Source organism: Fusarium tjaetaba (genome assembly GCF_013396195.1).
Source record: "Fusarium tjaetaba strain NRRL 66243 chromosome Unknown NRRL66243_c0000022, whole genome shotgun sequence".
NCBI lineage: Eukaryota > Fungi > Ascomycota > Sordariomycetes > Hypocreales > Nectriaceae > Fusarium > Fusarium tjaetaba.
Window position 1 is genome coordinate 169,496 of NW_023501218.1, and position 23,225 is coordinate 192,720.

Genomic DNA, 23,225 nt, shown 5'->3' on the forward strand with positions numbered 1-23,225 from the left:
GAACTCGACATCATGGCTTACACCTTAGATACGGTAATGCTAGGGATGTTTATGCTCATCGTTGTCTTAGGCGTCGTTTACTGGTTTTGCTTTTTGCTGGCCTATGGCTTCCAATCGAAAAAACAGATGGATACTCTGGATGAAGAGCAAGGAGACATCGTGGTAAATCGGGAGGAAAACTATGAAAGCATTTTCGTCAATCCTCCCCAACAACCTGCGCCGTCTTACACTTCAACTTCCCTTCGCGGATCTCGAAGATCTCGTGGATCTCAAGATACTGAGCTTCCGGATTACAAACCTATCGGCACTCCTCCGCCTTCCTATACCCCAGCATACAAGGCAAATTTCAAGCAGCCATCGCGAGGATGAGGTGTCCAAGCCCATTATCTCATCAGACTTCGGGGCTTGGGCTTTGCTGTGCGTGACCAGGCCTTGGAACTCTATCTTCTCACTTCAGCCACATGCACCTCGGGTCAATAGAAGCCTCATATTGTTGCTTGCCAGCCTCAAATTGAAACTCTCGTCACTTTCTCACCGAGTCATTCGAATCCACGACATATATCGTCAAGGTAATCCGCAAATACTTTCCCCCCCTTTTCTTCCAAACTCAACTTTCGGCTGGCTCATTACCAAACAACTTCACAGTCAATATTCACTCAATCAAACATCCTGCCAACAGTATCTGATATACTGCAGCTCAAAAAAACTTGATAACACTCATAATTTATCCTCTTCCTTCCCTTATCACTTCATCAATCACGGGACCAAAAGATTCCCAGCATGAACGTCCCTGTCCCTACAGACTATCAGCCAAACCAGTCCAATGATGACTCTTCAGGAGTGTCCGTTGTTTTCTTCATTTTCTTGCCTCTTGTGGCCGCGTTTGGTGCTTGCCTCATGCTCCTCATATGTTGCTCGGCTTGTCGATATGTGCTATGTCTACCACGTTCGCGTCCAACACCACCAGGACCTCCAAGGGAAGAACCTCTATCCCCTGAGCCCATGTACCCGTTGTACCCTGGGCCTATAGGCGTTGCACCCCCGGCCCCCCTGCCTCCGCGTCCCCAAGCATACGAGCCGGATCTTGAACAAGGAAGCATCAGCGAACGTTCCGATAGGACCACCGAGAGCTCGAAAGTTGGGAACCATCCTCGCGTACCGCCACCTCCGTATTGTCGAGGATTCTGATACACATCAGTTGGACCATGCTGCTACTCACCAGATGCCAAGGGGTGCACCAGGCATTGCATATGATGCAGTTGTATTTGAAGAAACACACTATAAGTTGGAAAGTCGACTTGATCTTAGCTAAGTTGCAATTGACTTGGATCAGAGGCAGATGAGAGTCAGGAGCTAGACAAATCACTTTAATACTAGTCCAATGGATAAATTCAATACACAAAACGATGAACTGGTGGAAATTTTAGACTACCCGTGAGATAAATACTAAAACATCCCAAACTTGCCAAGTATTTACATCGTCAGGGGCGAAGCCTCATAACCGGTCAACTGTAGACAAGTGCAATAGCATCTAATTGAAGCCTCGAAAATGAGTAGCTAATTTTTGTAACATTGTATCGGTGACATCTATCCACAGAAGCGTAACATATACTACATAATTTCCAGCAAACGCTCAGCGCCAATTTCCATTCCTCGTCTTCAAAAAGGGTATTATAAACAGTAAACAACCAGATCACGCCTTGCCCACCCATCCTGAATTAATAAAGAAATCGAATATACGTCCTCCCTTTTGCGAGTCCAGCCTACAGATCTCTTTGGCCTGCTTCTTCTTCAACGTGCCATTTGTCTTGAGAGCTTCCTTGAGGATCTGCTCCTTGATCATGAGATATGGCTTGGGCTGTAGTCGGATGACTTCGCAAAGCTTGACCTCTTCTGGTGTGAGGAGGTGCAAGTCTGGGGCTGTGTCTTGGGTCATGGGCATTGGTTGTACGCCGGAGATGGGTTGGGCCGTGTATCTCTGCTTAGGAGCTGCATGGCCATTTACTCCATTGACCCCGTTAACTCCATTGGTCACTCCATTGACCTGGCCGTTTGTCTGGCCATTTGTTAGACCTTCGGTATGGCCATTTGTTAATGGCTTTGCATCGCCATTGACTTCCGCAGCAGGAGTTGATAGTAGTCGAGCAGGAAGTTCAGGGGCGATGAGAAGAGCAGATCCACTTGGTGGTTCGGGAGGAGGAGGTTGCTTAGACCTCTGTGCAGATGCCAGTCGCTCACGATCCATGGATCCCATGGGGATTGCCTTCTGGATCCTCGAAGCTTTCTCGTTCTCGTACTTTTCGCCGCTTCGAAGGTCGCCGATACGCATGTTGCGCCACTCCTGTAGCTGCGTAATGGCTTGTCGTAGGTTAAGTTCATCGAGAAGACCTTGATTGAGCTCCTCAAAGTCCTGCTGGTTCATCATGCGGGCGAATGGTTTGGCCTTCTGGAGCAAATCCCTTTCTTCTTTGGTCCGCCTCTTCTCCAGCTTTGTGTTCTCTCTATATTCAAGAAGGTTGTGCTCAAAGATAACCTTCTTACGCTCTACACGTTGTGTCAATCGAGCGTTGTAAATATCCATCACTGTAAGCTTGAGCTCCATTTCAGGTTCAAGCTCGCCTGTCCTGGGGTTCAATCCATCACCTGGATCGAACTGCATTAATTGGACAGCTTCTTCTGCCTCATTTGCATATTCGGTCTCGAATTCCAAACGACCAGGCATGTATCCTTGAATCTCGTGACAGCTAGGCACACTGGCAGTTGGTTTTGTTTTTGGCTGTAGAGCGGGCGCGTTCTTAGCTGCATCTCGTCGCTCTTCTATTCTTCGCTTCTTGCGTGCTTGGAATTCTTCTCTGGGTATTTCATTGGCCAATTCGCAATCGTGAGGGCTACAGCGTTCGGGGAGTGGAAAGTGAGACGAGTCGACGTAAGTCGATAAGTAATGATCGCGAACCTCGTCCTTCTCACGGAAGCCGCCGATATGATCTGCGATATCGGCCCATGAGCCGAGACCATATATTTCAGCACCCTCGAGGAGGAGTAATTCTTCGTCGGCGCCCCATTCTCGATCAAAAATGGGGAATGAGTTTTGTTCAATCACACGAAAAGCGTGTGTCGCAGGGTTGTGAGCATTTCGCGATTCACCTTTGGCGAAACACGAGACGCAGAGATCGAAGTCACTGCAGTCGGAGTCGGCGCATCGGATGCGGACCTGTATCAACACCAACATGATTAGCAACCCCATCATGACATCGAATTGGGTTTAACCGGTATATCTCCGAAGCGCGTCTTTACGGTTCCAAACAAGCTCCAGGCAACAGGCAACACAGCAAATAGACTTACCGTAGATGTGATATCTGATGAGCACACATCGCAAACGTACTTAACACCGCCTTCACCACCTCTTGTAATTGTTTTCTTGCGTATCACACCCATATCGCCGGCTGCGATGTCGGGCCGGGAGGTTCGTCGTTACCCCCCCTGTCTAGAAGTAGCAACGGGTTCGATGCAGCGCAAGGCGCGGTGGAAGTGCAAAAGAAGATTTTTGGTGATGCGCGATTGTTGGGGACAATGACGCGACGCGAAATTCGATGGAAAATGCCGGTTCGAGGTGGTTGTTGATGGAATCGGTGATGAGTCGATTTGTCGAGGGGCGGATGTTGTTGATTATGGCGTCTACGCTTGCTCTGACAGGAGCTGGTCTGGGGCTGAAGTGCACTGGACTTGAGCTCCATTGCAGGGCGCGGATTAGGTTGTTTCGAATGGGGAGCCAGTAGCCAGTAGCCGCTAGCAGCAACCCCACGCTAGAATCATCTATCACAAGTCACGTGGAAGAATACTCCCCGGGCCGCATATCCCCGCTATTGGCAAGTGACGTGGGGATGGCAGAAACCTTCAGACTCGAGTCCTAAAAGAAGCAACAGAGAAGTTTAGACAATATTAGGATATTTTAGGATAACCTAGCAACGGCTTAGTTACAGTATATGACTTATTTTGTTTATTTTCTCGTTTAATGTGAGGTTCTAAGTCTTCTGGCATCTAGACACTCGGTACAAGCGTGACGCTATTATTGAATCTCCACAGCCTGGAAGTGACAAACTCATGCTTCACTCCAAAGGTTTATGAAGGGACGTTGAGTTCTGTGTGGTGAATCGTGATATAAACTCTGAGCCACAGATATCCTGCAAATGACACATCTAGCCCAAAGTTTACGCATTGCATAACAATGTCTAAAGCATGAATGCATATAACAACTATATCAGCTCGTTTAATCACTTACTGCCTTCCTCGCCATCCTGACTCTCGATATACTTCGAACATGGCAATATTTTCAAGACTCTCTCGCTTCTTTCGTCCCTCACGAATATCTCGTCCACCACCGCCTCCAAAGCCATTAGCACCACCAGCGGACCCTAAACTTACCGGCCAATACCCATCCCAGCAGGAAATGCTCAGATACATGTATCTAAGTGCGATTAAAGAAGATGAGGCAGATGCCAAAAGATGCTGGTTCTCAAGAATGATCCGACCGCCATTCAGACCATAAAACTTGGGACAAAGTCACATCAAGACTCATGTAAGTTGCTACAATTCTAGGGTTCTCTTATATGAACTTCTGTTGACATTCTTTGACAAGGTCTGAAGCATTCTTACTATAAGTTACTCCTTGATGACTGGTGTCCAAACTGTGGAGATTCAATATTGGGGGCATCTGGTTTGGGAAAAAGACTCCCCCGAAAACACAGCCGAGAATATCACCGTTGAACCGCGCCATTCAGAATCCCCGGGGAGTCTCTGTTAGTTGGCTATTTATCTTGTATCGTCTATCGCTAGCCTCGGCTTCTAGCAGTAATAAATTAAAGCTGAACCCTTCTCTAAATATTCATTGTCTCTCATCAACCCCTCATTCACTTTAAATTGTCACCCCACTATCATCATGCCTGATCAAATTCTTGACGATATTTCTCACCGTCGATACAATCCCCTCACGGACTCATGGCTGCTTATATCACCTCATCGCACGAAGCGACCTTGGCAGTGAGTTTCTCATGCTTTAATTAGGGATGGTCTGACATGAAATAGAGGCCAGCAAGAGGCTGCTGTCGCATCAAAACTTCCAGAATATGACCCTAAAGTACGCTCATGACATCACATCATAACACCTCAATCCCCTGACAAAACCAGTGTTATCTCTGTCCCGGTAACCCACGAGCCGCTGGCGACCAAAATCCGAATTACGAAAAGACTTTTGCCTTTGTAAACGACTACAGCGCCGTCAAGCAAGAGCAGCCAGATTATGATGCGAAAGCCTCATCCAACGACCTGGAATCTCTTCTCCTTCAAGCTCAGGGTGTCAAGGGCGTGTGTTACGTGCTCACTTTCTCACCCAAGCACCATGTTACACTTGCAGACATGACAGCTGAGGAGATTGTTCCCGTCATTGAGCATTGGACTCGAATCTACGCCAATCATCTGACATCATCAAACCCCCGGGCCGCTGAAGCCGACAAGCTGGCCATTTCTATGCCAAAGGACGCTGCACCTTCTCCTGAGGAGCAGTATAGATATATGCAGATCTTTGAGAACAAGGGCGCTGCTATGGGCTGTTCTAACCCTCATCCTCATTGCCAGGTCTGGACCACTTCAACCATGCCTGAAGAGCCAGGCAAGGAGCTCGTGCAAATGGGCAAGTACCGAGACCAACACGGCGGCCGACACCTCCTAGGCGACTATGTTAAGCTTGAACTCGAGAAGCAAGAACGAGTTGTCTGGGAGAACGATGCTTTTGTGATTGTATGCCCCTGGTGGGCTGTATGGCCATTCGAGGTCCTCGTTCTTCCCAAGAGACACATCCGATCTCTTCTCGATTTCAAGCCCGAGGAGCGACTGCAATTTGCCGAAGCCATCCAAGAAGTCACCCGACGATACGATAACTTGTTCGAATGCAACTTTCCCTACAGTTCTGGTCTTCACCAGGCGCCGCTTGACGGAACACCAGAGGAGTTAGAAAGCGCATACTTCCACATGCACTTTTACCCACCTCTGCTGCGTTCAGCCACCGTCAAGAAGTTCCTCGTTGGATATGAGCTACTGGCAGAGCCTCAGCGTGATATTACTCCTGAGCAGGCCACAGTTCGTTTGAGGAATTGTGGAGGAGAGCTATATCGCAAGAATCTATAGGCAAAGAGCCCGAGCATTAAAACATTAAAATCTAGACTTTTATCTAAAACTTAGTTGCCGCTATCCCGATTCCAATGGCATCTGGTCTTTTCCTGCCATGTGTATATTACATTCACCGCCACTCACCAGTCTCACCACTTATCGCCTGATTTAGTTGTACTCGACATAGTAGTCACGGACAAGAGGCATCCAGATAAGAGAGATGGAAGCCAGAGTGAAAGGGAAGTACTGAGGAAGACCAAAAGTCATGGTCTTGAAAACAAAGAGCTCACTGGCAAAATGTCCCAAGGCGACAATGTAAGTCCAGTAAGCAATGGTGTAAACAGGACCAATGTGGAGGTTATAAGCTGCGTAGCATCGAACAACGCAAGTGATGAGAGTCCAGGTACCGAAAAGTCTTCCAGCAAGGGGAGTAAGCTGATCGGTAGCCTTGGGGTCGTTCTGAGCAGGAACCAGCTTGTTGATCTGATCCTCTGGCTCGAACTTGTCGGTCTTGGAGGGGAGCTTGGGGTTGCGGATGAATTTGCCGTTGTAGACTCGTCGGGAGAAGTGTAGGGTTGTATACGTCTGCAGCGAGTTTCCGATCGAAATGATGGACAGCTAGAGCGAGGGGTCAGCATCTTATTTGGTTCTTGGGTGTAGGGGGAGTGGCTCTTACGATGATCATGTAGTAGGGTAGAACACCCTTTGCTTCGGGGAGGATAGACTTGACGATATCCATTTCGACAGAATTGACACCAAATTGGATTGAGTAAGCGGTAATCAGAGAATCTCAACAACTATTATTGCAATGCAGTTGTAGAAGTTAAATGGCGGGTTGAGATTGGTGTAAGACGAGCTGGATGGCCTGTTTTTGGTGGGAGAGAGGGACCTGTAATCGGGGACCAAAGACCGGAGAAGCTTGGACCAACTCAACAACGTCAGGGGTAATACCACCTAAAAATTCAATTCAATTAATTGTCCGGGCCTGAGAGCCAGACCCAATTCAAGAGCCGAGGGGCAGTGTACTTATCTTGTGATTGTCGCCTTTTCTTCCTTTCTTCCTCCTCCTCTTCATACAGGCAGCTTATTTTTGTTGCACTCTTCAAATATGGACGCCGTTACAAAATTCCTCCATAATATACCGCAGCCTCTTCAGTGGGGTCTTGCTGGTATTGGTGCTCTCTTCTTGGGATCCAAGATCCTGAGCTATCTCCAGCTTGTCCTCAGCGCTTTCGTGCTTGGAGGCACCAACGTGTGTGCTTTGAACCTCCAATTGAGCTATACTAATTTTTACGTCTACAGCTCCACAAGTATGGAAAGCCTGGTACCTGGGCCGTCATCACCGGTGCCTCTGATGGCCTCGGTAAGGAATATGCTCTGCAGCTCGCTGCCAAGGACTTCAACCTCGTCCTCGTTTCCCGAACCCTCTCCAAGCTCGAGAGCCTCTCCGCCGAGATTCAACAGAAGTACCCTGGAAAGGGCCTGCAAGTCAAGGTCCTTGACATGGACTTCTCCCAGAACAACGATGCCGACTACGAGCGATTGAGCGAGCTGATTTCTGGTCTTGATGTTGGTATCCTCATCAACAACGTTGGCCAGAGCCACAGCATCCCCGTTTCTTTCCTCGAGACCACCAAGGAGGAGCTTCAAAACATTGTCACCATCAACTGCATTGGTACTCTCCGGGTTACTCAGGTCGTCGCTCCTATTCTGAAGCAGCGAAAGCGCGGTCTTATCCTCACCATGGGATCTTTCGGTGGCTGGACTCCTACTCCTCTCTTGGCGACATACTCCGGCAGCAAGGCCTTCCTCCAGCAGTGGAGCAACGCTCTCTCCGCTGAGCTTGCAGACCACAATGTTGATGTCTACCTTGTCCTGAGCCACCTTGTCACCACCGCCATGAGCAAGGTCCGCCGCCCTAGTCTTCTTGTCCCCAACGCTCGCAACTTTGTCAAGGCTACTCTCGGCAAGATTGGACTTGGTGGTTACCAGACTGCTCCCAACACTTATACCCCTTGGTGGAGCCATGCTTTCATGCTGTGGTTCATTGAGAACATTCCTGGTGCCAATGGTCCTATCACTATTTTCTTCAACAAGAGGATGCATGAGGATATCCGACGCCGAGCTCTCCGCAAGGCTGCTCGCGATGCTAAGAAGCAGTAAATGAAGGACCAAAATAGGGGAAAAGAAGTAGGAAACATGCAAGATACTCGGAACATAATTGAAAAGGAGGAATATAACAGCTGTGGAGGTCAACTCAGCTGATAGTGGTATGACAACCGTAATGTACTACAAATTATGCAGCCGCCTCAGAGCCCGTGAAGTGAAGAATGAGTAACCTCAGACATTTCTTCATATTTGCCGTGCATATATGGCAACGTTGGCTTGCAGAACAAAGAGACCTGTGCATTGTGCTACCTGAGCTACCTGTGTTTGCCCAGCAACAAATTAACATATTCTGGTGTGGATTTGTCTAAGTAGTCTAGAGCAGAGAGGTGGATCAAAGAACCTGCGTGCTTCCAGACCAATGCATCTTGCTCGTTAAACCATGGCTAAAAACATGTAACTATAATCAATGAGTAAAAAACTCCAATGTCTCCAGCTTCATTTTATTTTTATAACATCTATTCTCAGTGATTTGAGCTTCCCTGACGCGTGGTTACTCTGTTCTCAGCCTTGCACCAAAACGGTCCTAGTGTCACGCCCCAGTCGCGAAAAATCCGTGCTCCATATCCAGCCTCCCCAAGCTCTCGTCAAATTGTTTATCACCTTCAAAGCGTACTTCTCTCGCTATAGACTCTATCTCAAACCCGACGACCACGCGACGAAAGCGAAAACCCCCCACGAGGTTTACCACGCGACTACGAGGGACTGGGATACTGATCGCAATTCCATCCACGCGCCTTGAGTCCCGTCGCTTTTGATGATCCGCGATCTGCCTACAGCGGTATAGCAACGAAACTGGTGAAGCTACGCAGGCCCGCCAAGGGCTTCGATATTACTGCCCATAATGTCGTTTCCACAAACAACTCCGGTCCGGCCAGTTCCAGGCGCCTTCTTGAATACGCCGGCCGTCGCCTCGAGGTTTCAGCCGGGCTCTGATTCTGTGCGCCGACAGCTCTTCACCGGCAACGATAGCAACCAGGCCGTCTCGCATAAGAGCTCGGCGTCTGTCTCGTCATCGCGAAGTGTCGCAGCTACTGCGCCATCTGCACCAAGGACAGCTAGTAACGATAATTTGATTGTCCCTACTGCGCTGCCACCTCTTCGAACCGAAAATGTCCCCCCCGTTGTCAAGGCGGCCAGGGCTATCAACGCCTGTCTCCAGTCTGATGGCCGATATCCCGACTTAGATTCATACTGTCGACGTAGGTTTAAGAGCTTGGATGTGAAGGAATCAGCTAACAAACATCAGAGGGCGCGTCGTCCGACTACGACCTTGAAAATACCGATTCTGCGATGGCCCCCTTCCACAAAACTCAGATGTACCCCATTCCGAACCAAGTCTTCGACCATTACAATGCTGGCGAGCTTCAGACTCTGATGGGACTCTTTGCTGAGATCAACCACGCCTGGGTCGTTATTGATAACTCGCTGTTTCTATGGGACTACACACACCCTGACCCCGAGCTGATCGGGTTCGAGGACCAACCGCATACTATCCAAGCCGTCGCGCTCGTGCCTCCTAAACCAGGCATTTTCGTAAACACCATCACACATATCCTCGTCGTTGCGACTTCTTCGGACATTGTTTTGCTAGGTGTCTCGGCCACCGCTACCCCTTCAGGCTCCAAGACAGTATCTCTTTACCAAACGAAAATGCAGCTCCCCCTGCGTGGTACCGACGTTCGTGTTATCACTGGATCTGCCAACGGCCGAATCTTCTTTGGAGGAAGCAACGATATCGACATTAATGAACTTTACTATCAATCTGAGGAAAAGTGGTTTTCAAATAGGTGCGGTAAGATCAACCATACGAATCCCGGCTGGTCCTCAGTTGTCACCCTACAAGGTGGATTCTGGTCTCACAAGACTCCCGAACACCTTGTTGATATCGTGATCGACGATTCGAGAAACCTCGTCTATACCCTCTCGAGCCGATCGACCATTCGAACATACCATATGGAAGGCCCCGACCGACTGAACAAGGTTATTGAGAAGGAGAAGCTCCACTGTCTTCGCGACATTGGCCACATGATCAACCAATCTAGGTTGTTGAGTGACCAAGTGAGTATTGTCTCGATCAGCCCTATCTCTAAGCAGGAAGCGGCCAAGCTTCACCTGATGGCTCTGACAAACACTGGATGCCGTCTATTCTTCAGTGCGACCAGTGCTGCATCCTACATTTACGGTTCCTCGACAAACCTGGCACCCCAGAGTATGCAGGTCCAGTTCATCAAGTTTCCGCCTGGCCAAACCTCTCGTCGATCTACTTACCCTGGGGGCGAGTCGATCACTGATTTTGAATCCACCTCACTGTCTTACAGCCGACAAGGTGCTCGATTTGCCCCTGGATATTTCTTGGATTTTGTGAGCAAAGAATCTAATCCCAACGAGGATACCCTCTTTGTGTCTGGACCTGAGACGGGACGTCTTAAGAACACGTCCCCGACATCTCCTTTCAAATATCATGAATCTGCTAGCTGGATCGACATTGGCAGCCGAGCTGAAGCTGTTGGATTAATCACAAAACCGTTCGCAGCGGCACCACAACCACTTGGTTTCGGTAATGAATTGGCTGTGCAATTCGACGATGCGCCTAGCGAGTTCGCCATTCTCACCAACACTGGTGTACACATCGTTCGACGAAGGCGTTTTGTGGATATCTTTGCTTCTGCTATTCGAGGTGCTGTTGGAGACGAGGGGTTGGAACTGGTCTGCCGCCGCTTTATTAATAATTACGGCCGCGTGGAGACTGTTACTACCGCTCTGGCTGTTGCTTGTGGTCACGGAGGTGACTCTAAACCTGGTGCAGCTCGTGCTATCGATCAGGCAACTGAGGATCGGGCACGATCCGTCTTTGTCGACTTTGGTGGGCAGCCAACGATGGCTGAAACTGACAGCTCATCCCTCACAACCGATTCCATTAACCTCTCTTCTCGACATGACGCTCTAGCTCTGTATCTTTCCCGACTGGTACGCCAGTTGTGGAAGTCAGTTGTTATTGCTCCTGGTGTTTCTGCTAACGGTGGTATCACCATTGGTTCCACAATCCCCCTTTCCAAGTTGAATACTGTTCAGGAGAACTTGGAGCGCTTAAGGAGGTTCCTCGATACCAACCGTGGCCTCATTCAAGGCTTGTCTGGTCCGTCTGATCTCCAGCATGTGTCGAGTCGTCAGGAGGAAGTTGCTCTTCAGGCCGAACATCAAGCTCTTCATGCTCTTCAGAAGTTAATGGAGAGCATTTCGGAGGGTATTTCGTTTGTGCTTATGCTATTCGATGAGCGGGTTGCTGATATCTACACTCGCCTCGATGCTACAGCTCAACAACAACTCAAGGAGCTGACATACGAGAAGCTCTTTTCTCAAACTGACGGCAAGGACCTTGCCAAGCTGCTCGTTAAGGCCATTGTTAACCGCAATATCGAGAGTGGCTCCAACGTTGAAACTGTTGCTGACGCCCTTCGAAGGAGATGCGGCAGCTTCTGTAGCCCTGATGATGTCGTTACTTTCAAGGCTCAGGAACAGCTTAAGCGGGCTTCTGACCAACCTCTTCTGACAAACCAGTCGCGAAGCTTACTCCATGAGAGCTTGAGGCTCTTTGAGAAGGTCGCTGGTAGCCTCACTTTTGCCAACCTTCAGAGTGCTGTGGAACAGTATATCGCTCTCAAGTACTATGCCGGTGCTATCCAGCTCTGCCTTGTGGTCGCCCGCGAGAAGGACAGGGGTAACACAGCTCTGTCCTGGGTCAACGACGGCAAGCCCTCTGGAGACCCTCGTGCCAATGCTTTCAACGATCGCAAGCGTTGTTACGACATGATCCATGACGTTCTGAGTCACTTGGACGCTGCGTCAAGCAGTGAGCCTGAAATGGTCGATGGCAGGCTGACATTGATTGCTACCAAGAGGCTTGAGGCCTACGAGGTGGTGAACGGGTCGGATGACGAGGTGTTCCACTTTGACCTCTATGAATGGTACATCCAACAAGGCTGGACAGATCGAATTCTGGCTATCGACTCACCCCACGTTATTACTTTCCTTCAGCGACTTGCTGGCACAAACATAGAGCATGCTGACCTGCTCTGCCGGTTCTACACCAACCGAAGCCGATTCTTTGATGCAGCCGAGGTGCAGGCGGAGCTTGCCAACTCCGATTTCCCCATCAGTATCAAGGACCGAATCAGATTGCTCAGCTTGGCCAAGGCGAATGCCAACGTTTCAACGACTGGTGTCAGTCGACAGCAACAGCAGCTGCTGAACCACAGTGTCACAGAGCTGCTTGAGATTGCCCACATCCAGGATGATCTTCTGGAGCGTTTGAGAGCTGACGACCGTATTGACCCTGAGAGGGCCCTCGAGATTGAGGAAGCTCTCAAGGGCAAGATTCAGGGACTCTCCGAGGTAGGTTTCAACTGTTCTCTCTTAGCCAATGACAATTACTCACATGCTGCAGCTCTTCAACGACTATGCCGACCAAGCCGGTTACTACGACCTTTGCCTGCTCATCTACCATGTTGCTGATTACCGCAACCATATGACCATTTCGGGTACATGGAGTAACCTGATTCAACAGACACACGATGAGGTCATGTCGCGCCTAGAGAACTCAGAACCAGGAATGCCATCGCCCCCATTGCCTTACGAGTCTGTGACTAGCAAGATCCAAAACATCGCCCACCGCACATCCCTCGACAGCTTCATCTTCCCCATCCAAGACCTACTTCCTGAGCTCTGCCGTTACGCAGTGGCTTACCAACAAGATGCCACAATCGGCGCTGATCCCACCTGGCCCGTCCAACTATTCCTGACGTTGGGCGTCTCCCATGACATGATTGTCCGTGTTCTGGAGGGCGTTTTCGATAGTCAAGACTACGGCTTCAGTGGATCAGTGCGAAACCGCATGATTGAGCTTATCGTTTATGTGGTCAACGACTGGGTGGCTGAAGCCCGTCGACGTGGAGGTGCCGGAAAGGGTGGTGCCATTGGCCCCTCTGTAGCCGACCTCCTCAAGAGATGCGACGCCGCCCTGCCACCACCGGGACATGGAAACAACGCTGGCGGTGCAGACCTTGCTGATGTCAGGCGAGTTCTCAAGCTGCTGAAGAGAGAGGTGGATGGATTGTCACAACGGGTTCCGACGGGAAGCCTCAGATTTGCATAGGTAGCGAGCTGAGGGCCATGAGAATGGATGGGAAGCAAGCATCAATCAGGTTAGAGTCTAGAGAATTGGGAAGCTTTGAGTAGGTAGTTGGTAGTTGGGGTGTGCGCGGCCAGGCCACATGTTTTTGTCAAGGATGATGGATATGCTATGCTATAGGCGCCAATTGTCATGAGGGTGCGTTGTGTACTGTACAGGTCCAAAGGGTTTTTTCTCAGTTTTTTTACACATGTAATTATTAAACAAGACATGGGGGGTTTGATAAAAAAACGGCGCCCCTTTGAAAAGAATGGAAAGAAATGCAACAGCGAAGAGAATATGTTTACTACCTACCTATATCAGACTACGTCTCAATAACAGAGCGGTGTCGCCGACATCCCAGTGATATTATCACCAGCACTCTAGTGATTCAGCATGGGTGTACTGTACAGTAGCACACGGCAACGACAGTGTATGCAGCGCTACGTTGACTCTGCAATGCCGCTCGCCCTGTGAAGTGAGACTTGGAGGCGGTGGGAGGTGGTATTGGTGCGTGAGGCCTGCATGGTTGCTCGCCTCACTTTGTTTTGGGTGGAAGAGGACCAGGGCGAAGGGTGACACGCCACGCTTGAAAACGAGCCGTAGCAAAAGGGCCTCACTGCGTCTGGAGCGGGCTTGGGGGATTGTTTTGGGGGGCGAGGGATTTTGGATATAAAAGATTGGGGAGGTTGTGGTGTTGTTGTCGAGGCAGACTCCAACAATCTTTTGTTTCTTAGTATGGGGAGCAGTATTTTATAAAGCAGCTCTCAAACGCCAAACAATATATTTTGTATAGCACAACTCGTCTCTACGAATTTACGCTTACAACTTCTAATTCACTATGACTTGAAACACTCTACGACGCCTTTCCTTTCCTCTGTCCAGGAGCTGGTCTCCTACAACCCACCAACGCAATGAATCATGAACAATGATATCAAATACGTTTCACCACGCTTCAAGCGTGAGTCTTTAACCCAGCACAAGCAAGCATAATGAGTAAAAAAACATACACGAAAACCGCTTCGCTGGGTACCACGTTCCAGACCAACTGTTCGCGAGAACACTTCAACTACACAAACCTCGCTTGGGTTGGTCGGCCATACTACCGCTGTCGGGGTATGGTTACAAAATAAAAGGGGAGAACATTCTGTATTTCAGTCCAGGTCGGGGATGAAGATACAAATGGGGGAGGTCATTCTTTATAGATGGGGAGGTATTCTGGGGAGTGCGATAACTAGAAGGGTTAGATGGGGTTGGAGGGTAAAAACGGTCATTTTAATGTATTCTAGAAGATACAGCGTCGTTCGTTTTGTATACATTTAATAATGTATTATATAAAATGTGTATTAGAGGGTGGCTACTTTGCTAAGTTGTCTTAACTGTCACAATACTACTTGTTTATTTCTGATACTAGCCTGTCACTGGAACTCTGTAGCTACTCTTACCATTGACTGGTGAACAACCAATCTACCTCTTATTTCAAGTCGTCAAGTTACCATGAGTTTGGGAATCGATACGAAGTACCAAGCTTCTGTTCTCCTCCACCTCAGACTGAGTTACTCAACTCTCCCAGTCATACAAATCACCTTGAACTCAATATCCCATCCCTTTCCCCCATGTTTCTCTACCAAATGCTTCCTCAATAATTCTTTAACCTCCTCCAGCGGATGCTCCCTCTGCACTTCCTCACTCCACCAAGTCTTCATCAACCAACCCAGCATCATGCCAAACTGCAATATATAGTCCTCTGCACTTTCTATAGTGTGACTGTCGTCATGAGCAGTCACTTTCACATCTTGAAACCCCTCTTTCTTTAAGTCTTCTTCGATCCATGCGGGGTTTGCCCAGTCGCCTTGATCGTGCATTTGCATCTTCATGACTTCAGGTAGTTTGGCTTCGAAGGGGAATGACGCGAATGCTGTTCGTATGTCGGGTAGCCAGAATGTGTTGTCTTTGTGGAATGTAGTTGCGCCGAAGATGCCTCCTGACTTGAGGATGCGTTTGGCATCTGGACGTGTTAGTTTTGTTATGAGGAGTTCACGAAAGAGACTTACCAGCTAAGACAGCATTTGGATCAGGGATAACATGGAGTGCTAGACCAAGGCCAACATGCGTGAAGGATTTCTCAGGGAGTCCAGTGTTCTGTATACATCGTCAGTGTCTGACGATTCATGGTGTAAGTCAACTCACCGTCGCATCAAGTTTCTTAACCTCTGTGTTAACCCATCCTTCTGTATCAAGTCTCTTCTTAGCCACAATAACCATACCATCCGAAGCATCAGCACATAAGAATGTGCTCTTCTCAAGGATATCCTTAGGCAAAACCTGCTGGACTGCATGTGTCAAGACACCACTTCCACAAGCATTATCCAGAAACTTCACAGGCGTTGAAGTCTTTTCGGATATCCCCATTTGTGTAGGAAGAGGCTTTATCAGGTGTGGCATCATGGTTTTCGAAGCGTACAGCATCTGAGCTTCCATGGTAGCGCTGTCATATTGCTCTCTGAGAGTCTTGAGGGCGTTTGCAGTGTCTGAGGAAGTCATTCTGATGAAGTGAGAGGTTCTGGGTATGACTTTTCGTATGAAGCTGATCATGGATTTAGTTTGAATTATTATCATCAACATTTCCAGTTCGTGAAGGGTTATATAAGTCTGTTGGGAAGTTTCCGAAAAGTCACCGCAGTACGGAGACAAACTCGGAGCCTTGGCATGGTATTTCTATGTGATGATAATAGTTATAATGAAGCCTGCATAATTGAGTATAAATTATTCAACTGAAGATTGGCCTATAGTGCCTGTTTGTGTAAGAACTAGATAGTCTCTTAGGAAGTATATCAGTGGTCATCAAAGACTCCTTCTCGTCACTATTCAGAGTGGCTACAGGGTCTCATATCTGCAGACATTTCCACCAATTCCTTACCCAACTCCCCAATTTGTACTAAGAAAAGAGTGCTGTTTCACTGACTCTAATTCAATATCCAAGTATGTAAAGCATTTAATAAAGTTCATTGTAAATGCTTCACTTTCTTGGCGCTGGAATGAAGCGACACGTGATACACTGTCCCTTCGAGTCCAGGGTGGCATCTTATCTCCACATACTTAGCATCAACCCAGCTTCAACTCAACCCTCCAAGGCTCGCCAAACAGACTTTCTTAATCGCCATGTTATGATCTTGATGCTTGATATAGACGCTTCAAGTCGCCGAATAAACGAGGGTGGTTTCTCATAAACCACTTCTTTGCGCCCTCGAATCGCACCGCTATCATGATCGCTCCCATCGCCTGGGCCTTTGTCGCCCTGGGCGCATTAACGCCCCTCGTCACAGCGAATCCAGAAGATGGTCTTCCCTCATATCACTACGGCGCTCCCATTCCCGTAGAATGCATGAACCGCAACTCGTACGTACCATCACCCAATTATAGCTACATCTCTAACGAGGCGTAGAGAAACTGGCGAGCATGTCGAAAACGAAAAGCACGAAATCGAATGGAAACCTTTCCCCATTTGCAACGAAACCGGCCGCTCTCTTGAATTTAATTACGGCAAAGAAGGCGAAGTGAACTGCACGATAGCCATGATCGACGACCCTTTCTTCCACCTCCTCGAGTTCTACATCCACTCCGATGCGCCTCTATCATGTCGTATCCCTGCGCGTCCAGCGGTCGAAGTCGAAGTCGTTGGCGAGAAGGTCCCCGAGCGCGAATACGTCCCTGTTGTTTTCGCGCTCGCGGGCACATTACAGCTTAGCCATATACATATCAGCACGCATATGAACGTGTTGCTACATAGCACGCCGAAGCATCATACTCATGTTCACGACAGTGGTGTTTTGGATTCAGCGATTGCGTATAGTACCAGTCCGCTGCATCATTTACAGGGCTCGCATACAAGAAAATTGGTCATTGGCGATCCATTACCGCTGAGCCTCTCTGTGCGATGGTTCCCTACACCGGCGCTGCCCAAGACAGAAGGAAAGGTTGAATGGCAGGGCTTAGGTGGTCATATTTACGCGAGCACTGTGTTCTACAGTCTCGTGTCCTTTGGCGCTGGTGTGTTGTGTGCTACTATGTACACTCTTGGTGTGATTCTGCCCAGGAGACTCAAGGGACGAGCTCTTGGGGGTGCGACGCCTTTGGGATATGGAGTGAGCACTATGGGCAATGGATGGGGATACTCGAAGCAGAATAAGAGAATGGACTGAGGTCCAGGTTTTTATGTACAGTGCATTTATGGAGTCAGGGATGGATATGGGATTCTTGCAATGTAGAACAGTAATGGGAAAAGTCGGAGGCAACAGTCCACACTGACTATCTGTCATACAAGTGCCGTTTCGTGATTGTGTTCTCTACTGTGTCTTGGGCTTGATATCAGTGCTTACACGGCGCAACAATCGTGTGTACATATCAACGGCCATAGCACCAGCTTGATCTCATTAGTGAACATCTTAACAAACGAATGGGGACTTACGAATAAGCGCATAAGGGAAATACGTCCCCCAAACCAAATTCCTCTTATGCTCCTCGCTCACCAACTCGGGCCCCATTTCCAACAGCTCAGCAACACAAGCCACAGAGCTCATAGCAGTCAAGCAACCATACGCCAGACCAGCGAGTTCAACAGGTCCAGACGAAGGCTTTTTCGCAGCGAGATTCCGCACGATGTAAATAGCCAGAGGGAATTGGACAAAGATCTCGATGAAGAACATGCTGCGGAACCAGGCTCCGTGGAACTTGTCCCCGAAGAAGGGATCTCCCGAGAAGGAGAGGTATTGTTCTTTGACGTTGGCTAGAAAGTGGAGAGGGGCATTGGGTGCAGAATAGATTGAGTCAGGGTAGAATTCAGTGAATTCAAGACCTGGGGATTGTTAGTGAGAGCCTTGAGGTTGAGGTAAGGAATACGGACAGATCATGCCGATGAGTTGGAGTGAGATTATGACCAGGTATACCCAGTCGCGAGCTGCTTTTTGTGCCATTTGGTAAATGAGAATGAGTTGAGCAATAAATAATACAATAATGAGATGGCGATTGGGACGATGTTAAAGTGTTATTTTGTGTCAATGGCTTCTAGCTTTTGGTGCAAGAATGTTGAAGAGGGAGCTTTAGTTGGGAAATGAAACATAATTCGGCGCTGGACCCTTGTTTCGTCCGGGCACATCCGGCCGAAGCTGCCGTCACCAATGAAGAGTATAGCATGGGCATGGGCATAAAACAGACTTTGAACGGCAGTTGATATTGATCATTACTTTGGGTATTATTTCAATTAATGTTCTGAGGTATCATTAAATAATAGTACACGCTATAGTCAAATCATACAGTAGCGTCAATCGCGCTATTGAGCTGTAGCAGCAGTTAGAGACTTATCAAAAGCCTCCATATCGAACCCCGTCATCAAATCCGCCCAGAATTCATCGTCAAACTGAATATTAGTCGCCCAGTCTGGATTGCCCTGAAATAAACTCGAGCTCTCCACCGTAGTCTGAGGCTGCGGCACCAACAACTGCTGTTCCTCCTCTGGAATCTTTGACAAATACCACTGTCGAATCCATCTCACCTTGAAGCACGACTTAAGAAACACACTGCTCCCATCTTCCATGACTCTACGTCTCCTATTCAGCCTCTGCGCCTCTTCATCAGCTTGAGCGAATTGATCGCTCAATCGTTGCAGAATATCCTGGAACTGAAGGCGTCGACGTGCGGCTTTTGGATCCCAGTCTGTAGAGCTCTCCGCCATGATCAAGCGCGATGCCGTGACTGTTACGAAGGCGAGGACGCATGATACTGTCACAGGGAGGATGGATATCTTCTCGGGGGGCAGTGTGACGTGGTTCTCGAGGGTGTTTCGGATGGCTTCGAGGCATTTCCAGAGATATTCAGTGCGGAGAAAGGGTTCGGTTGGGGATGTGTCGCTGGATAGGATGCTTGGGGGTTTCATGGTGAGGATTGGCTCGTAGAGACGGACGAGGATGGAGTTGTAGTGGGCTCTGAAGCCAGCTGCGACAGTTAGTTTTGGTGCTGTGATTGAGTCGGGAGACGTACGTATTTGCTTCACGATTTCAGGCTGTAGTTTAAAGTAGTTGTCCAATTCGCGATGGACGGTGTCAAGAGCCATGGCGGTTACGGCGTGGAATGTTGGAGGTGTTGGATCGAAGGGATCAATGGATGGTATGACGCTGAATCCCCGATCGGCCAAGTGTTGCATACGAACGAGAGAGACAAGATAGATATCTGATTCATACTCTCGTGCTTCGGCGAGGTTGTCGCAGCAGGAAGCGAGGTGTGTATTCCAGTGGAAGATGGTGCTCTTTCTGAAGTACGGACTTAGTCTGGTCTTGTTAGCTACGTTGAGGTAATGAGGGCATGTTGGCCTACAGATTTGTGATGTGGTATACGCCCAGAACAGCTCGTTTTTCGGCTGCTGTTTGATGAACCTTCATCTTGAGCGGATGCTTGCTCATTGACGTCCATGCATCGCCAAGAAGTGTCTTTGGTCCTCCTAGAAAGTGTCCAGCGTGCTTGTCAAGCCGTAGATCAATGACTAGACCAATAGCCATTTGTATAATGTTTGTAACTTGAAGCTCTCCATAAAAGTGAAAGTCATTCCTGATCAATTAGCAAAGGCACTTACACTCCAAAAGGAGACTCACCATGCTAAATAGATCAACATCGCTTGCAATATGTCAGGAGACTTCTCCTGCCTCACAACAAGATGCTCAGCAAGATATCTCCTAAACCACGCCTTAAACTCCATCTGCGCCTTATCATTCAACGGTGAAACAACCGCCAATATCGTCCAGAACATGACCCTCGACTCAACATACAGTTCCGAAGCACACATTGAACTCGGCACAGGGACAAAGGGAAAATGCGGCACGTAGTCTCTGCGGTATACAGCAAGACGCTCAGAAGCTTCCTGCTGCGAGACGCGGAAGCCAGGGAATAGTTCAACGTCTGTACTGAAGCGGACGCTGTCGTCGGGGATTTGGTTGGTGAAGGGGTTTTCCTGGGTGTGAGGTTGGCATGGGGCGTGGGATTGGACTTCTTGGGGACTTTCTGGTGTTAGAGGGGAGAGGCCTTTGCGCTGGGTTGCGGAGAGGAGAGAGACGATGCCATCGATCTTTTTCTCTAATTGAGCGACTCGTCTATGAAGGTCAGTCAAGTTTATTATATCAATGAATGAGAGGACTTACGTTGACTTGCCGCGTTTTCGTCGCTGTGTAATTTCGGGTACCTGACAATCAAGCTTCATCCTCAAACATCTACTCCAAGCATTAGCCAACATTCCACATTGAACATCCTATATCATACCTTGAACATGTCTTTTCTACTCGGCCAGAGCCAGAACTAGGCCACTGACACTTCATCTTCAACCTCGCGCAATTCGTACAAGCCCTCGTCTTTTGCGCCGCATCCTGGCGATCCTGATCCTGACTGATGAGGCATTCATCCATAGTGTTACATACACCAAGAAAGTTAATAAACGAAGATGAAAAGTGTAAATTGAATGGCACGAGATGCAGGTTCAGTGTGATTTACTGAATGCGCCGGAGGTAATGATGCTTAATCGGCCGTTAATCCCGGGTTTCGGGGGCTTTTATATCGCCCGGTTGTACGCGTGTGGCTGTTCCAGGGGGGATTTTAGTGCCTTTTTACCATTTTTGGAAGGGATATCGGGGATCGGGGGGCTTTTTGAGGGCCGATGGACCGGTTGACGACTGATCGTAAGACATATCCCATGGAGATTGTACAGGGCAACAAACCAGACTCATAATAATTATTGCAATGATACCAGTCTGAGTATAGGTCTCCGAGTCATTCAAGATAGTATATATATACTGAAGCGCAGCAATATAAGTCTGTAAACTTGTTGCACAGCCGAGTAAAATGTTCGGAGTTGAAGAACTGAAGATCCCGACGTATCGAGTCCGCCGTAGTGCTTACATCGAAGTTGAGTGTCCCCAAACATTATTTTTATCCATATCAGGCTCATAAATATAGTCAAGACATTTTATTTGGGACTTTAATCACCACGGTGCTGATGAATCTGTATACCATAATACATTATGCTCTAGACCATGGTTATTGAGCTATAAGTTCCCCCATGATGAGGACCTCACAGGATTTACGCCAATATAATGGAAAAAAGTCGTTAAGCAATTCACCATATCCCAGCTAGTATTCATCTGTGATCTGCAGTGGGTAAGGCATGTCAGAACGGCCAAAACTTGAGCCGTCTTACAGTAGCTAGTGAACTGTATGCATCCTATCACCAAGTGCCAGCCTTTAAATTGATCAGTGGCAATTATTGGGCATTAATCGTTCTGATTCACTGCAGGTAAAGGAAATAACGACACAGATTGGATATCTCGTGGCGGGTGAAGACGGGCTAGTTCTCACTATCCAAATGAACATTGCTTTGATATAGTATCAGGTCACAGTCATGATATCACATTTGCAAGAACAGAGAACAAATTAGGGAAGGCAAATCAATTCCCAACTAACCTACTAGCTAAAGATCTACCATCGCCAACAAAGCAAACCCAGGTCAAAAGACTGTCCAAATCCCCATCGCTTGGACAGGAAAACCTGGCTATCTAGGGAGATCAGGATAATCTCCAGTTCCGCACTGAGATGCCCAGTATCTTCCTCTTCCACCAACTCCCTGCTTCTTCTTCTCCTTCGCCGGGAAACTCTGACTCACCAGCTGGTGGTGTTATATAAACACCTGGCTGCAGTCCACTTCCGCCGTCTTTTTTTGTGCTTTGTTGTTTTAATCTTTTTTTGGTGTTTTGTTAGTTCTGCATGGGGATGGGGGGACGGCTAAACTGTTAGAATCCTGGATTCTACATGTCTAGCCCGGGAAAGGGGAGCTTACTTCTCCTTCTCAGCCTCATCCTCCTCCCCGTCCTTCTGCTCATTCTCCTCGTCATTCTTCTCCCCCTTCTCTTTCTCTTCCTCCTTCTTGTCGTCGGCCTTATTGCGCTCCTTGGCCTCGTCCTCCTCGTTATGTAGGTACATGCCGAGGAAAGGGGCCACCTCCGACTGCATTCGGAGAGTGCTTCGGCGGTTAGCCCGCTTCTGCTTTCGAGAGACGGCAGTCTGGGCGCTGCGATCGACTGGCTCGTTAGCAACGTTGCCCATGGTGGCAGAGCTACGACGGCGAGGACCGGTAGTGTCCATGGTGTTAGCAGCGGCGTTGTCTTGAGGAGACATCCTGATTGTGGGTAGTGTGTGCGATTTGCGAAGTGTGGAGTGTTGTAGTTGCTGTGATATGTGTCTGTATGTGAGTGTGGTGAAGTGAGGTGATGATTGAGAAGAGACGGAGGGGAGGGGCCTACTATATATATATGATTTCTGGATGAGGTGAGTTCCATGAAGTGTATATAGTTGTTCAACCGAAATGAAGCTGTTATTCATTAAACCTGGTGTGTTATATGATTCATCTCGTCCGGCCTGATGAACTGACGAAGAGAAGATAATGTGCAGACGAGAACAAGTGAAATTTGTATGTGTATCATAACCGTTCAGCTATGAGATTTGCGAACGGATACGTGAATATATGATCTAGAAATGAAGAGCGGAAATCAGTACGTTGATAGCGACCCTGTGCGTTGTTCACTATGCAAACACAACTCGGATAGACCAGAAGCTGAGTAACGGCGCCTGATCTTTTGGCGTTCATAGTTGCACTTACAAAGAACATCGAATGATTGGTCAGTAAATAAGAACT

General features: G+C 48.4%; 10 protein-coding genes across 10 annotated transcripts; 4 read left to right on the forward strand and 6 right to left on the reverse strand.

The window, feature by feature from the left end:
• Window positions 1–1,693: 1,693 nt before the first annotated feature.
• Window positions 1,694–3,229, reverse strand: FTJAE_1024 (transcriptional adapter 2-alpha; the record flags this gene model as incomplete). Its single annotated transcript, XM_037343062.1, has 1 exon — window positions 1,694–3,229. One exon carries the CDS (start codon window positions 3,227–3,229, stop codon window positions 1,694–1,696), a length of 1,536 nt encoding a protein of 511 aa, XP_037211891.1.
• A 1,707-nt stretch (window positions 3,230–4,936) lies between these two features.
• Window positions 4,937–6,180, forward strand: FTJAE_1025 (galactose-1-phosphate uridylyltransferase; the record flags this gene model as incomplete). The annotated part of the gene is made up of 3 exons (XM_037343073.1): window positions 4,937–5,037; window positions 5,083–5,134; window positions 5,185–6,180. The coding sequence occupies 3 exons, from the start codon at window positions 4,937–4,939 to the stop codon at window positions 6,178–6,180; spliced, it is 1,149 nt and encodes a 382-aa protein (XP_037211892.1).
• A 150-nt stretch (window positions 6,181–6,330) lies between these two features.
• On the reverse strand, window positions 6,331–6,901 carry FTJAE_1026 (ERG28-like protein; the record flags this gene model as incomplete). Its single annotated transcript, XM_037343084.1, has 2 exons — window positions 6,331–6,780; window positions 6,839–6,901. The coding sequence occupies 2 exons, from the start codon at window positions 6,899–6,901 to the stop codon at window positions 6,331–6,333; spliced, it is 513 nt and encodes a 170-aa protein (XP_037211893.1).
• A 369-nt stretch (window positions 6,902–7,270) lies between these two features.
• Window positions 7,271–8,325, forward strand: FTJAE_1027 (3-ketoacyl reductase; the record flags this gene model as incomplete). The annotated part of the gene is made up of 2 exons (XM_037343095.1): window positions 7,271–7,414; window positions 7,465–8,325. 2 exons carry the CDS (start codon window positions 7,271–7,273, stop codon window positions 8,323–8,325), a joined length of 1,005 nt encoding a protein of 334 aa, XP_037211894.1.
• An 847-nt stretch (window positions 8,326–9,172) lies between these two features.
• On the forward strand, window positions 9,173–13,483 carry FTJAE_1028 (uncharacterized protein; the record flags this gene model as incomplete). The annotated part of the gene is made up of 3 exons (XM_037343106.1): window positions 9,173–9,530; window positions 9,578–12,723; window positions 12,776–13,483. 3 exons carry the CDS (start codon window positions 9,173–9,175, stop codon window positions 13,481–13,483), a joined length of 4,212 nt encoding a protein of 1,403 aa, XP_037211895.1.
• A 1,571-nt stretch (window positions 13,484–15,054) lies between these two features.
• FTJAE_1029 (coq5 family) lies at window positions 15,055–16,042 on the reverse strand (the record flags this gene model as incomplete). Its single annotated transcript, XM_037343117.1, has 3 exons — window positions 15,055–15,506; window positions 15,553–15,640; window positions 15,689–16,042. The coding sequence occupies 3 exons, from the start codon at window positions 16,040–16,042 to the stop codon at window positions 15,055–15,057; spliced, it is 894 nt and encodes a 297-aa protein (XP_037211896.1).
• A 721-nt stretch (window positions 16,043–16,763) lies between these two features.
• Window positions 16,764–17,700, forward strand: FTJAE_1030 (uncharacterized protein; the record flags this gene model as incomplete). The annotated part of the gene is made up of 2 exons (XM_037343128.1): window positions 16,764–16,897; window positions 16,944–17,700. 2 exons carry the CDS (start codon window positions 16,764–16,766, stop codon window positions 17,698–17,700), a joined length of 891 nt encoding a protein of 296 aa, XP_037211897.1.
• Window positions 17,701–17,844: 144 nt separating this feature from the next.
• FTJAE_1031 (uncharacterized protein) lies at window positions 17,845–18,471 on the reverse strand (the record flags this gene model as incomplete). Its single annotated transcript, XM_037343138.1, has 3 exons — window positions 17,845–17,921; window positions 17,967–18,353; window positions 18,402–18,471. 3 exons carry the CDS (start codon window positions 18,469–18,471, stop codon window positions 17,845–17,847), a joined length of 534 nt encoding a protein of 177 aa, XP_037211898.1.
• A 356-nt stretch (window positions 18,472–18,827) lies between these two features.
• On the reverse strand, window positions 18,828–20,946 carry FTJAE_1032 (cercosporin resistance; the record flags this gene model as incomplete). The annotated part of the gene is made up of 6 exons (XM_037343149.1): window positions 18,828–19,489; window positions 19,535–19,821; window positions 19,868–20,098; window positions 20,143–20,637; window positions 20,686–20,754; window positions 20,804–20,946. The coding sequence occupies 6 exons, from the start codon at window positions 20,944–20,946 to the stop codon at window positions 18,828–18,830; spliced, it is 1,887 nt and encodes a 628-aa protein (XP_037211899.1).
• A 1,420-nt stretch (window positions 20,947–22,366) lies between these two features.
• FTJAE_1033 (uncharacterized protein) lies at window positions 22,367–22,708 on the reverse strand (the record flags this gene model as incomplete). The annotated part of the gene is made up of 1 exon (XM_037343160.1): window positions 22,367–22,708. One exon carries the CDS (start codon window positions 22,706–22,708, stop codon window positions 22,367–22,369), a length of 342 nt encoding a protein of 113 aa, XP_037211900.1.
• Window positions 22,709–23,225: the final 517 nt, after the last annotated feature.